This window comes from Choristoneura fumiferana, chromosome 11 (assembly GCF_025370935.1).
Source record: "Choristoneura fumiferana chromosome 11, NRCan_CFum_1, whole genome shotgun sequence".
NCBI classification, from domain to species: domain Eukaryota; kingdom Metazoa; phylum Arthropoda; class Insecta; order Lepidoptera; family Tortricidae; genus Choristoneura; species Choristoneura fumiferana.
In genome coordinates, this window is record NC_133482.1 from 11,309,134 (window position 1) to 11,324,703 (window position 15,570).

Sequence of the window (15,570 nt, forward strand, 5' to 3'; positions counted from 1 at the left end):
TAACTCGACTATAAGTAGGTACAGTCACCAGCACCAATATCGGACACAACAAGCGTGCATAAATATCTGATACGACTCTATTTCTAGGGCCGGAAGGACGTGCCAGATATTTCTGCACGCTCCGCTGTGGCAGATATTAATGCTGGTGACTGTACAGCCGATGTAGCGACGAATCGTTTATTTTTTATCCGACTTATTGACTATGATTGTGTCGAATCTAATCATATCATAATTAATTACATATTCTAAATCTGAATTTTAGATACAATTTGTCGTGTTGTTCTTGGCACTGGTGTTACACATAAAATACCGTAAAATGTGGTTACTTTGCACCAATATTTACTTCAAATTTCGTACCTAATCTTTGTTGTATTTTGAAAATTATGCTGTGGTATGTTCATATATGTATTTATGTAAACAGATCACCCCTACTATCATGTGGGAGTGCTTAAACTACGTCATAATATTGTTTTAATTTAGGATCAGTGTTACCTGGCGTTTGGGTAACTATGCTCCTGAATTTATACTAAGAAGCGTTTATAAGCGTTTGTAAAGAAAATATCGGAACAAAAAATTGGAGTTCAGTGTTGCCACTTTATTGGCAAGTGTATCGTGTCTTATCGTGTACCGGGACTTCGACTTGCAAGACATTTAAACAAAACACAGAATTGGAGCATAGTTATCCAGTGGGGGGGCAAAGTAACCTCATTTTACGGTACCCGTGAGAGAAACCTTTTGTGGTCAAGGTCAATTAAAAATATTTCATCAATTGTGAATTCAGAACTAACAAAAAATACCCAGCAACATTGTACTGATATTTGACTATCGATTTCACTAACAAACCCTACCCGACTACGGGAACTTTACTTTTGGTTTTTATCTCAACTGCGTAGATATCTAGGTATGAAATAAACAACAGATGCTGCGTATGTCGTATCAGAAGGTGAAAGAACTCGCACTGATATCAGCTGCACCAACAAAGTCTTACTCTTAAATTATAGTATGTTTGTATGTAAACCCTTTATTGTACAAAAGAAAAGAAACACAGTACAATTGACAAACTTTGAGATACTTGTACAAAGGCGGAATATAGTGATGAGCTGATCGGAATGAGGGTTTTCACAGAGGCGAAATATCGCTAGATGGCGTTAGTATCGTGAGGTCCGTTTGACGTTTGCTCGTGATTGGTTAAATAGCTAAATGAGCCAATCGCAAGCAAACGTCAAACGGAGCTCACGATACTAACGCCATCTATCGATATTTCGCCTCTGTGAAAACCCTCATTAGTAAAGCAGCGTTTCCACCAATAATGTGCGAGGATGTGTTGCAAGGGATGTGTTTTTCATTAACCAATAGAAATGTTTCATTTACACATCCTCGCACAGCACATCTCTGGTGGAAACAGCTGATCGGAGCGAGGTGAGGTAAATGAAGCGTTTCTATTGGTTAATGAAAAACATATTCCTCGCAACACATCCTCGCACATCTCTGGTGGAAACGCTGCTTTACACCAGTCAATTCCTTCTCTGCGTCTAATTGACCCTAATAAATAGCTTTACCTAACTCTCCCAGCTTTTAACATTACATGAAAACACTAACGTTTCCTCTTTACGTAATTCCCCGATCGTTACTTATTTTAATAGGCTACGCGTCACGATGGCAGCTAATACATCAACACAGAGTAACAATATATAACGAGCGGAACAAACAAAATTAGCCGGTCCGCTTGGTTGTCTGTGTGTTTGTTGGTCTGCGCATATAGACTTAGCCGTGTAATCTTACTTAACGCGTTGTCAGGCGCGCAAACCAAGAGCGGGAGCGGGCTTCTCAAAGTCAAATTCAATAGTAGATTGTACAACAAGAGCATAAAACGATTCATTTTACCCGAGGCGCTCATATAACCACCCAAGCCTGTACGGCGAGGGTGGATAGACACGTCGAGGGGAAAATGGGTTTAATGCTCGAATTTACACTCTGCTTTTGAAAGAAAGGAAGAAAATAATTTATTTATAACAGCAATGACACATAATTAGTAAAAATAACAATAAGAAATGTTGCCGCTATAAAAAGGTTTTCACTTAGATTGTGAGGAAATGAAATAGTAACAGTGGAAACAATTGCTCACTTTCTATGTATCACCTTTTAATTTTCATTTATTATTATGTATATATATTTTTAGTTTTATTGATTTATTTCGATTGATTTGAAAAAATACCTATGTAGCAAGTTTATTGTTTGTGGCTGTTGATCCAAACAAACAAATAAATAAATAAAGAAATAGAGCAAGTTAAATAAAAGCTCGTAAATATGCTAAAGTGGCAAAAATTCAATCCTAACTTGTAGGCTCATTACATTGTACCAAAATCTAATAGCTTCATTGTTGGTGATAGGATCCCCAACTTAAATTGACCTTCCTGTCTCTGCGCCCCCTCTACTAACTACGGAGGTCGTTGACGAAATTTGGTCCTTCCAGAGGGGTCACTGTAGGCTGGGGTGTGACTTGTGTTCGCCAGTGATAAATTTGCGGAGTAAATGTCGGCGGTGATATTTTTGCACCGCCATTCTGAGTATTTTATTAGATAAAGTTATGGTCACTAATCTTTCTTATATTTTTATTTTGGCTGAAGATAATGTGCAATTTTTATTTTATTTATATTGGTATCACACTTGTACCTACTCATACAGGGCTACTACGAAATTCGAAAATCGAAGTTCGTATCGTACCGACCCTCTCATTATCGTATTAAATAATATTAGCGTAGATTGTAGTGTTTGTTTAGTTGTAGGTTCTCCACTGGCTTGACAATGTCTCGAATTGATAATTACTTTACACTGTTCTAATTAGCGCGTTACTGAACTCCGCCATTGACTTATTCTCTGCCGGAATTTGCCGCCTATTTGTGGGACTCGAGACAAGTGTGTGTATCCTTTTTGCGTATTTTTGTTTTGTGATTCCCTCTTTCAAAGAATAGCAACTGCCTCTTTCATTTCCCTTTTTTTTCTTATTGAGAGAAATCTACATGACGCTGGCTCAATCGCAAAGTATAGCCAAAATTAAAAAAAATAAATAAATAAATAGCGTAACCGGGACGGCAAGATACGAAGTTTGAATTTTGCACTTCGTAGTATAAGGCCAGGGTCTTATAATATAATTTAAATTACGAGCTGGTAAAGCAATGAGCATTATAATATAAAATACTTAAAGAAAACGTGAAACACCTAACAGTCGTACTGGAAGTGTTGGCGAAATCTTTTCTTCAAAAAGTTAAAGAAAATTAATGAGCACCATAATTTTCACCTACTCTGATACTCTACTCGAATTTCAAATATATAGTACGTATCACATTTCGCAAGTGATTTGCTTTCTTGAAAATCAGTTCCCAGATAGGTAAGCTTAAACTAGTTTGCTAATGCTGTTCAGCACTCGAAACAAAAGATCGGTTTTATTTATCTTTCTTATAAGAATCTTCTTGAAAACAAAGAAAACCGACGAGTCCCGGCGACATTAACATTCTGATTGTAATTTACATTAATTTGATTTAAATTCACAACACGATCGTCAACTTAGGTATAAAATAAACAATAAGATTTAACTAAAACACATTTAAGATGCCCAGATAAGATTTAACATAGGTACAGCCACAGCTGAGCGTGCAAAAATATCTGATACGTCCTTCCGGCCCTAGAAATAGAGTTGTATCAGATATTTATGCACACTTGTTGTGTCAGATATTGGTGCTGGTGACTGTACTATGACTTTTTAACGCAAAAAAGGGTGGGTACACCGGATGGGTTTCGAACCTTAATCTTTTGGCTATTATACGCCAATTAGGGTCCTTCCAACTGACCAATGGGCTTCGGACCACCAGGAGCAACTGGGGAGATGTTCGTCCGGCTTACCTGAAGTTCTTTTTCAATTTGTAAAAATCTTACATTCGTTAAGTAAACGAACTGCTAATAAAAACAATGTTCAACATAGTAATATCACGTTCTAATTTATCGTCCATTGTAGCTGAACTTATGTTTCAAAAAGGTCCGCAATATAAAGGGATATGCTCGGGCAGATCAATTTCATTATTGAAGGCTTTCAAACAAGCGCTTTCAGCTTCGATAGTGGTAGTTTACGACGTCGCTGCGGTGTGGTGTGCCCGATAGCGGGACGCCTTTTACGACGGCCACTGCTTGGAGGCCTAAAATGTACCCGATGGATATTTGAAAATAGGAAACAGCCAGTTTTGTGCAGGCCATATAGCACAGAGAAGAGATGGCCGTTGGGACCGAAAGTTCTCGAATGGAGACCGCGGATTGGCAAATGCAGGGCAAGACCTCCACTAACGAGACGGATTGATAACCTGGTTAAAGCAACTGGACGTTCGTGTCCGTCCAGCAGTGGAAGCTCTGCAGCTGATATGATGATAATGATGAAGTTAAAAAACGCTGGAAGACAAAGCGTTGTAGGATGCGCCAAGATAGATGGTTAAACGTATATTTGGTCGCGGAGATGATTGTATACGATGTCATCATCATTAGGCGGAAGAAGTCCAGAACAGAGGCCTTGGAACGTAACAATGAACGGCAACGCGCCACTTGCATCCAACCGGTGGATGCCCGTGACTCTCGCGATATAGTCAGTCCACCTAGTGGGAGGCCTTCCTGTCTTGCCTTCCAGTTCGTGTTTGCCACTCGAGAACCTTTCTTGCCCAACGGTTAATCTGTTCTTCGAGCGATTTGAGCCGCCCACTGTCACTTCGACTCTTATTTCCCTCGACGGTGTTAGTCAGCGCATTTCCGATTCCGAATATAATGTGCTTACTAAATAGAAGATGTTTTATTTTTATTTTATTTAGATACATGCGAAAGTAGATCTGTCTGTCTGTCTATCTGAATTCTTCGCAGACGGCGTTTCGGACAAGTCTATTGTTTTAAAACGCTTAAAAATCCGTTTCGTAGTTTCTAAAAATCTAAGCGTAATTACATACATACGTTCAGAGAAGCAAAAGTAAGCGACTTTATTTTAAACTTTGAAAATTATCCAACTGTTTTTTATCAACTTCCTAGTAAAACAAAGTGCTATTTTAGCGTCCCAGAGGTGCGCGGTCAGCCCCCCGTGTCCGCGAATACATTAGCCGTCCATTTGTGCGTCGGTAAAACACCGGCTTACGCCCGCGTTTCTGTCACCACGACGGTATTATACGGAACTAGCTGACGCTAGCGCTACTGGGAGTATCCTAGGCACGGATGTATTGTTTTAGGTTCCGTAATTAAAGGTCTTCGTAGCGTTTAGCTAACGTGAAATTAGTTCAATTATGTTTAGATCACAACTAACGAGAGGGGTCGACATGTCACGCGAGCTTTAAGCGGGAGGGCGCGTATGTGTTATTTATTATACCTAATTTCCTTTTCCTAGTCTAGCTAAACGTGTATTAGTTTTATGCTTTGGATACCAGAAGTTTCTTGAGAAAAACTTAGCCTTTTAAAGGCACATGTGTATTATTGTTTTATAAGTAAGTATAGTCACCAGCACCAATATCTGACATAACCAAGCGTGCATAAATATCTGATAGGACTCTGTTTCTAAGGCCAGTAGGACGTGTCAGATATTTTTGCACGCTCCGCTGTGGCAGATATTGATGCAGGCGGCTATACCAGAAGTTTATTGACAAAAAAAACTTTGTCTTTTAAAGGTATCATCAGCCAAATATGTGGTCTACCACCCTAAAGTTGATAATTGTATGCACGTCATAAAACAACAATGATGCCAAAAGACGCGTCTGTCAACTTGAAAGTTCGACTTTACAACATATTCATTTGATAGGAACTTGTTCAAAAATTTATAGACCACTTATTTAGCTGATGGTACCTAAAAGAGAACTAATAACGTGTTTGATTTTTTGTTTGTTTGTATCAGAGTTCACTGCGTGCGTCAGAAGTTGACAAGCGGCGTATGGCGGATCGCGTGGCTAAGCTGGAGGATGAACTACGTCTTCTCAGGGTTTCTACCAGGTAATGACTTACTAAATATACGAGTACAGTGCAACAGTATGGGTTAAGTATAGAAAGGTCCGTTTGACTTTACAGCCTTTCTTACGATTGGCTCATTTAGTTACTCAACCAATTACAGCCGTGACGCAAATGTCGACGTTGTCACACGGACTTCACGCTCATCCCGGCCTATTTACGTCCCACTGCTGAGCACAGGCCTCCTCTCAGAATGAGAGGACTTCACGGTACTAGCGCCAATTAGCTTGTCACGGAACCCTCATTTAACAACAACATTTACTACAGCAACAACAACAACACTAAATCGAGAGCCGGCGTAAGCACAAGCTTCCATTTAGATCTTTCTTTCATTTAACAATAATTACTTGAATGATTTGAATGAATGAAATGAATTTTTATTGAAAGGGTGTTTTGTTTTTACAGTAGGTATTGACGAAATATTTGATGAAATGTATAGATAGAGTATAACTGTTGGATATATTTGATGTATTTTATTTTATTTTATTGTTAGCTATAAGACATTCAAACACACTCATGTATTGTTTAATGAATAAATGATGTCTATGTCTATGGGCAGCAGAAATGCACCATGTGTACCAAATTATTACTTATTTGATCCAGTCGAAACCCTCAGCGGTCGGGTCCGTCTCATACTTGACGTTTTTTTTGTCTGCATTACTTACTTGTTCTAGAATATTGAATTTTGACAAAACAACAAATATTAATTGTGGCGGTTGAACCTAGTATAAAAATCTAGTTTTCTTAATTATTTATTTTTTCCACCGCAGCCTAGAATCGAGCGAGAACGGCATAACGAACGGCAACGAAGAGACAGAGTCGCTGCGTCTGCGCAAAGAACTTGCGGACATGAGGAAAGCCAAGCAAAACGCGGAGGAACACGCTTTGAAGTGAGTAGCTGATCTGCCCTTGGGGCCAACACACAACCGAAGATCGAGATAATAGTAGTCACTATTAGTAGTAGTAACATAATCTCGGGGATTTTTATGTACAACTGAAGCAAAAAAAAAACATTTTTTTTGCATGTTTTCACGATTGAATGTATAATCTTCACCGAACCTTAACCCTATGCACTTACTAAAGCCTGTTTGTTGATTGATAACGCCCCGTAATGCTTCCATTCCTACATACGTTAACGCTCTAACAAACAAAAAAACTAAAAACAAGTACCTAATTAACCTACTGCCAGAAACAGAGTCTATCAAAGGATATGACAACACGCATTACCTATAATAGGAAATATTTTGAGACGGAAAGAAAGAGAAACATTTTATTTAAACATATTCGATACACAGAAAAAAATATTTTTAAAATACTAAAAAGAAAAAAAAAATAACCTCGAATAGTATTAATCAGGCCCCAATGCAAAATGTTGCTGCAAACCATAATTTTGTATTTCAGTTGGATCCGTTTTATCGTATGCGTGACAGTTTTGTATTAATTCGAATTTGTAGTACTGTCGCAACTTTTGACATGATTGTTGTAGGTTAGGTATGCTGTGTGTACGTGCCTCAGCCTATAAAAGAAAAGTAGTGCAAAAATAAGGTAGAGGACTCAACTTATCTCAAAATATCACAATGTAACTTCATCTTCCAGACTGGAGCGACTAGTGACCCAACTCCGCTCCAAATTCAACGGCCTCCAACTAACCCCGAACGGCCCCGATTCGCTGCCGAGCGAGCCCGAACACGACACGAGCCGCGCGCGCCGCACGAGCGTCAACTCTAACACGACTGTCGTGTTCGGCCCCGTCACAGACTTGTAGCGAACAGAGATCGCACAGCTTGTCTACACTGTGACAGCTGATATGTTCTGGACTATATTGGAAAGATATATTTAACAGAATGTCAATGCATTGGGTTATAATTGGTGTTATGCGAAGCATAGTTGGGTTTTCTTTTGGTTTGTAGAAACAAATGCCTAGATAAGAAAGATACCTGCTAACGAAATGAAGCGCATTCAATGCAATGATAATGCTGGGTTACACATAGGAATGCATATTTTTGTTCGTTCCGTACTATAAAATGTCACAAATGTTTATTTAAAAAGTAGCAAAATTAACGAAAACACCAGAATGTTACCCAGAAAAAATATATTTGGTCTTTACTTTAAAATGTCTTAAATTCAATATTGGAACAGATCGTTTTGTAAGTAGACAGTTTATAAAAATTTGTTTTATAACGACACTTGTAACATCGTAAAAAAATGGTCCTTGATGTGTAATATGTCAATACAAAGTTTATTTCTCGTTGATTTTAATGCAGACTCTTACTAATTAGTTTTTAAATTGATATTAACAAAAAGGTACTAATTGTTTGAAATGACAGTTGTAATCATTACTCAATAAATGCTTACATATCCATGTTACTCATTGACAATAATGTAACTTAGGAATTAAATTGCGTGTGGTGCTTTTGAATGTTTGTTTGAAGTTTTTGATACATTGTTCTCAAATATGTTTGTTAAATAAAGTAAAGTGTACTCAGTAAATGATATTTACTAACACTCAGTGAGTCGCACCTTATGTATTGACGTTTGCAATTTTCAATAATTCACGTTTGACACTTTGCAATTTGTGCTATTTATTACATAATCCACTTGTATAAAAAAGAGCGTATTGTTTGTACGATAGAGAATGACAAATTATTTCAAAATTTACGTTTTAAACGATTTACTTATTACATTAAATAAAAAATAAATACCAATGATCTATGGAGTAACAAATGATTTCTTTAACATTCGTTATCTTTTTCTGTGTAACGGTCCTAATCACTAGAGTAAACGCGCCTTAACTTCTGTCATGTTTACTCTACGTTTTGTTTCGCATGTTATGGTTTTTGTCGTACCTATATTGAAATCGCTAATTAATTGATTGCTAGTACACTTCAGAATGCTTACTGCTAAAAGGTTCTACGTTTCTTGTCAATATGTTCAAGTTAGAATCTTATCGTTGTACATATTGTGTTAAACTTTTAACTTTGCAAAACTGTTGGTATTTTCTGTAATTGCATCATTGTATCGGCTTAATTATTTGTTGTTATAATTAGAATTGATTATGACGTGATTTGAATGTAGCATTTGATTGACATGTTTAATATTTACATGTTTTATTTTTATACATTATTCTTGGCCTAAAACCATCTTCTTGATGTAATGTTTGACTGCCGACTATAATTTAACTTTGGTCTCAAATTTTTGTGTAAGAATATAAAAAGGTAAAAATCAAAGTCATTTTTTTTATTACGCTATGCGACTTTTTAAATTATGATTATTTTATATATGGTTTCTAATTGTATTTAATTAATCTAGCTCATGTTTGTGATGGTTTTTTATTTAATTATTAACCGAATTAAAAATAGCTATTTTGGCGTTAACGTCTTATGAATAAAGAAAATTGTAAGTTTTTATTTTTAATACTTAGTTGATTTGTTGTTTAGTTGTTTATCTTATTTTGACCTTATGAAGAATTTACTGGAATATAACATTTTATAAAAGCTTATTATTTTCTTTACGCATATGAATATAGACCACTAAAGCCAAAATGTTTGGACCTCGGAGTCTTGTAACAATTTAATGTAGGTAAGTCTTTCTTACTCTTACATAATGTCTGGACTCTTTGGGCCAATATTTTAGACTTCATTTAGGTATTGTATTTATAAGATGCCGTGCTCTCTATTGTGGTGACATTTTAGTACTTTGTTTATAATTTAATTTAGGGTGGCTTGCACGGTCTAAGGTTAACGAATTAAATCATTAAGCCTGGTTTTTAATAAATATTGACACAAATTAACCCCGGTTTAGTAGTTAACTCAGAGTTATACAAGGAGTTTTCCGTAATATTTTAGCTGGTGGTTGGGTTCGTAACATTGATCGGAGTTCAAAGATCGCGTCAAAGGCGTGACCACACTTATCCCCTGTTTTACTATTCATTGATTAATTTTATGTGACAGTATCTGTGATGCCGTCTCTGTTTGTTTTATCCGAATAGACGGAGACGGCATCACATTTAATGTGTCAAATAAAATTTATCCATGAGTGGTGAAACAGCCCCTTAGAGTTAACGCATTTACTGCCACCGACGCACATATGCGTTTTCGGAACTTCGCCCAGTACCCTTGTCATAATTATTCATACATTTTTAACGCACATGTGCGTCGGTGGCACCTGTGGAAGTCAGGTGGCAGTGAATGCGTTAAAAGTGAAAGAGGGGTTCATTGAAAGTAATCCAATAACCTTCTAAAATATTCTGAATGAATTTGAAAACATCCTGTATAGTTGACGCTGGACCTTGCAAGCCCGCCTTAGAACGTGTGGTTATTAATCAAAAAGTGTGAGGTGTGTTAAAAAAAGCTTAATTATAAATATAAAGAAACTGGCTCAAATTGGTTATATTATAGGCAAAATACTTCATTCCTGTATTTAAATGAGATATGCTTAAAAACGTGTAGATTCGTATATGGAAAGTTTCTGCACCGGTTATCAGGAATTTCACTTACATGGTAACTACTATAAGATATAATATATGCAATGTAAAATACATACACTTATCCTGTTTATATATGATCATAGAATTACTAACAACTGGGGCAATTAGATTTCATGCGACAATGAATACGTTTTCTGATGATTATTAATACTCGTAAAATGTTAATTCTGTTAGAAAAGGTGTTAAATTCTTGATCAATCGTTAATTTTAATAGTGATATTTGACTGTTTTAAAAAAATATTGCCCTTTAGCTTCCGTAGAATAATCCCCCCTCCCACTAACCACCGACATCACACCTAGATTAGACTGATTTTATTAATTTATTATTAAAGATAAGTAACATACCAAATTGGAGATTAGAAATATTACTGATCGTCATAATTTATTAACGCTTACAAATAAATAGAAAATCGCTGCCGTAGATTAATTAAAACTATATAACTTGTTTGGGGTTATTGTAATATGTTGCTCTGAAAGTAGAAAATTATACTAATCAAACAATAGAAGTTTAATGTTATTGTAAACAGCAAATAAAAATAGCTTCAAGCATTTTTTCATTAATTTATGCAAATCTGTTGAAATAACAATAATTACATAATTTTTAGATCTATGCTCGTAATTAACCTAATGTGAATTAAAAATATTAAAAATCTAAATGAAACCAAATCTAAGAGAATTCCCATTCGCCGTTTCCTGTTGTTTACTTTCATTAGGTTAGTCAATATTTCGCACTTCTGCTACAACACTAACCTAAATGTAAATTTTCACCTTTTCATGATAAATGTGTAAAAATGGTTTTTTGATCGATTTTAGACCTTTCTCTTAATAATTTTTGAAAAAGAAATGCAATTATGTCATTGTTGCATTAGAAGTGCAATTTTATCAGGTAAAAATATAAATTTTACAATACTGGTGCCTTAAAATACGTAACTCATCCGCCCGATTATTAATACAATGTTCCTTTAGCCATCTACATGTTGGGCCAATGTTACCCGCCGCAAGTGAAAGAGATTGTGATATAATATCTCATACTGATATATCACGATGTGCCATGGCCAATATTGGTCCAACCGGCAAGATGTCTGCAGCAGTCTCGTATCGATTTTGAGTTTTTTTTTAAATAGATTTCATAAAAGGTGTAATTCAGACTCTTCTAGAATATTACAGCAGGTGGTTGTATTTTTGACTTAACACCCCTTTTCAATATTTTTGGCATTTTTAATTGTGGTTATCAAATATTTCCATATATTGTTCGATGTTCTAAGTATACCGCGTCTAAAGCGTGACTATACTTTGAGTCAACAATTCCAACGGAAACCTCAAGGACATTCATCCAAGCTAACCCAACATACAGAAATATTCCAGGAGAATTTGAAGATACCCTAAGTATATTAACTTAAATATTTGAGATTTCTTTTGTGATCACCTATGGTGGGATCAATGTAGCTTGAGCCGTATGACAGCTGTCAGCTGTACCGGGGTGGGGTCTCTAACACGAGCAAATAATTAAAACATAGATCGTTCTCGTCAAACGGAACGGCATTAATTCAGCGACTTTTAAAAACAATAGTCTAGATTTTCCACTTTTCATACAAATTAAATCAATGTATGCCATCCTAGAGAGTCCTAGAGCCTAATTTGACGTCGCCTGTCACGGTAGAAAATTTTTGCTTTAGGTACATTGCTTCTCCAAACTTTAAGATGTAATAAAAAAAAACAATTCCGAGTATTTTTAAAAGTAGCTGAACAAAATATCGTTTAGGTTGACGAGTACGATCTATGCTTTAATTATTTGGTCCCGTTAATGGCCTCACTAGGTCGATATTCTTTAGAAATGACAATGTAATGCCCGGTTTAGACGTGCATGAAAAATTGTGCCAGTATTACATTGCGTTGCTCGATAGACGACTTCAAATTTATTTGCTTTACGGCCTCACAGTGTAATGTACCTAAGCTATATTATACGATTTTCCTGACAGTTTAGGATATGATACATATTATGATCCCATCATAAGTATTCCGTGGAGTCAACCGGTTGTGTTTTTATGGAATTGATTGTCGATTTTTGTGATGTTAATTATAATTTATGAATACTCATTTACCTACTAATTTTTGTGGTTGCTTTATTATCCATATCAAAATAAAAATAATAACAAAATGTATCGGCCGGTGATTATAATATTGAACAAAGAAGGACTAGAATAAATTGTTTGAATTATTTGCGACTTTTTATTATTTTCGCAACTTGCAACTATATTAATCGTTTGGTGGTTCAACTAAATAAAGAATTGCTAATAATTATGTATTCAGTTTAATTTCACTCCATCATAAAAAATTCTGTTGTACGTTTGATTCAAATTTATACTGAGCGGCAAAAAATCTGGCCCTCAAATGTATGCAGTAATAGGTAATTTTGTATGAAGAGTGGGCCAAATTTTGTGCCGCTGAGTATATTTACTTATTATTTATTTATGTATCTGAGAACGGAGTGGTAGGTACAGTCAGCATTGAACGTAGCGGATATTACTCTGTCGTATTGAAACATTGACAATCTTGCATGGCGCTTAGTACGTGGCTGTAAAACGACACTTTTGATGCTGACTGTACCTACCTTTCAACAAAAGTGGACAAATGGTTACGTTACGCAACGAGTTTTGGGGAGAGCTATGCTTGGGGTTTCTTTGCGCGATAGAAGCCGGAATACGACATTTGTCGAAGAACTAAAGTCACCGACATAGCTGGAAAAATATGCAAGTTGAAGTGGCAATGGGCGGACCACATCGCTCGAAGAAGTGGACTGACGACATCGTGAGAGTTGCGGGAAACCGGTGGATGCAAGTGGCGAGTTGTCGTTCATTGTGGCGTTCTAAGGGGAGGCCTTTGTTCAGCAGTGGACGTCTTCCGGCTGATGATGATGATGGTTACGTTACGTAAAAATGGCTCTCCCCTCCCCAGATAAGGCTATGTAGAAATTTTGAACCCTCCACTTCCTACACAATACATAAGTGATCTCACAAAATCTCGCCAGGGGATATTCCTATCATGTTTTTCCCTATCGCGATGATCGAATATGAGGTACGATGATGGGATGGGGCGGAGATTCTTGTCCGGTCACCGCGAGAGTTGCGGGGGTGCGGTGGATGCACGAGGCGAGTTATGTGGCGTTCTGAGGGAGGGGAGACCTTTGTTCAACGGTAGACGTCTTCCGACTGATGATGACGATGAGACAAACAGCGGTCATACCTCAATCGTGTCATCCCACTAATATAAATGCGAAAGTTTGTAAGTCTGTTTGTTTGTTACTTCATCACGTCTAAACCGCTGAACTGATTTAGATGAAATTCGGTGTACAGATAGTTTGAGTCCCGGGGAAGGACATAGGATAGTTTTTCCCGGAAAATTGCATAGTTCACACGGGATAGCGATAACCGAATTCTAAGTCGCGGATAACGGCTAGTTTCAGATATATGAAAGAAAGGGCACAGGAATTCAAATAGGTACTGTCGAACAAATTGAGTCATGCCCCAGGGTGCAATTCAATTTCACTATGATTTCCTAGACAAAAGTATGCGATGTCAACATGACATTAGTAGCGCAAAGGTCATGGTTAAATTTGTTCGACTGTACTTTCCACCAAGCTATCGATTTTACATTATCTATAGGGAAAAAATCCAGGGAACTACATTTTCCCTCATAACGATTCGATTAGGCCCGAGCACCGTTGAATTCTTTATGTGTGAATAATGACCAGTTCAATTGCGTTTTAACCCCAACCTTCCGGAACCAATTTGCTCGAGAGTGAAACAACACGCCATTGTATCCATTAATCTACAATATTTTCAATGAAAACACGTGGAACAGCGTAGGGTGCGCGTACGCACGTGCCCGCCGCGTGCCGGCGCCATCTTGCGACGCCATCTTGCTTTAATCTATGGGTGGGAACTTCCGCCGGAAAACGCGTCACCGAGCGCTTTTGTTTGTGTGAAAAGTTATCGGTAAGTATTGGGTAATTAGAACATTATTGGTAGAGTAAGTACCTAAGCACATCATTCATTACTATTTTGTTCTAAGACGCGTTCATATTATTTACAAACCAAGTACCTACCTAGCTTTAGATGTAATAAATATTATAGAAGATATTATTATTTTAGGTCTAAGTTTGTAGGAATTTGTGGTTGTTTGTTAGTTAAGTTTCTTATAAAATTATGGATGAACAGAGGTTCATCAATTTTGCCAGTAAACTGTAGTGTATTCTGTTTTTATTCAGTAATAAAAATAAAGATTCAAGAAAACGAATATTGAGAGGTATGAATGAATTATGACAGTCTAGACTTGAATATGGCCTTATCACAAATAGGTACCTAAATATTGTCGTGCTAATATTGTCGTGCCTGAAGAGACATTTTCTAAAAGTGACACATGCATGTTCAACTGTTATCGAAGTTGTTGTAATAAAAAAAAACTAAATAAGTACCTACCTACCACTGTATTCCGACAAAATTCCGAAAATAAGAAATGCTGTTATTTAATAGTACTTCAACAGAGTATATAACTATAGGTACTCGTAATTCATTCATAGCCGAATCGTCGAATATGTTTATCAAGAAGCGCGCCTGTTACGCCCCACTCATTCATAGATTTTATGTGACGCATATCTGTGTTGCCATTTCTGTTTGTTCTGTGAAAATAGTAGAGAAGACATCATAATTTATCTGTCACATAAAAAAATATCAGTGAGGGGTGAAACAGGTCCCAAATGTAGGTACCTATTAAATATAAATATCACGGGAAACACACTTCCTAGTAAAGTAAGCGCACTTGTGTTATACTAAGCAACGTAATATGATAGATGCATACTTAAATACATTAAACACCCAAGACGCGAGAACAAAATTCGTATTTTTCATACAAATATCTGCCTACACGGAATAACCCGGCTAGGTAGTCAGGTTTCTAACCACTAGCATCTCGTCCTATTGGAAAACAAATATGGAGTAAATACTTCGTTAGTAAAGTAAGCACTCTTTATATACCATACGTATAATGCATAATGTAGCTGTATTACC

General features: G+C 36.7%; 1 protein-coding gene across 1 annotated transcript in view; it reads left to right on the forward strand.

The window, feature by feature from the left end:
* Positions 1–12,722, forward strand: part of LOC141432794 (uncharacterized) — a 36,060-nt gene extending 23,338 nt beyond the window's left edge. The window contains exons 5-7 of the mRNA XM_074094561.1: positions 5,909–6,003; positions 6,789–6,908; positions 7,615–12,722. Of these exons, the coding sequence (XP_073950662.1) occupies positions 5,909–6,003; positions 6,789–6,908; positions 7,615–7,783 (384 nt within the window). The 3' untranslated portion in view covers positions 7,784–12,722. The remainder of the gene's footprint in view (positions 1–5,908; positions 6,004–6,788; positions 6,909–7,614) is intronic.
* Positions 12,723–15,570: the final 2,848 nt, after the last annotated feature.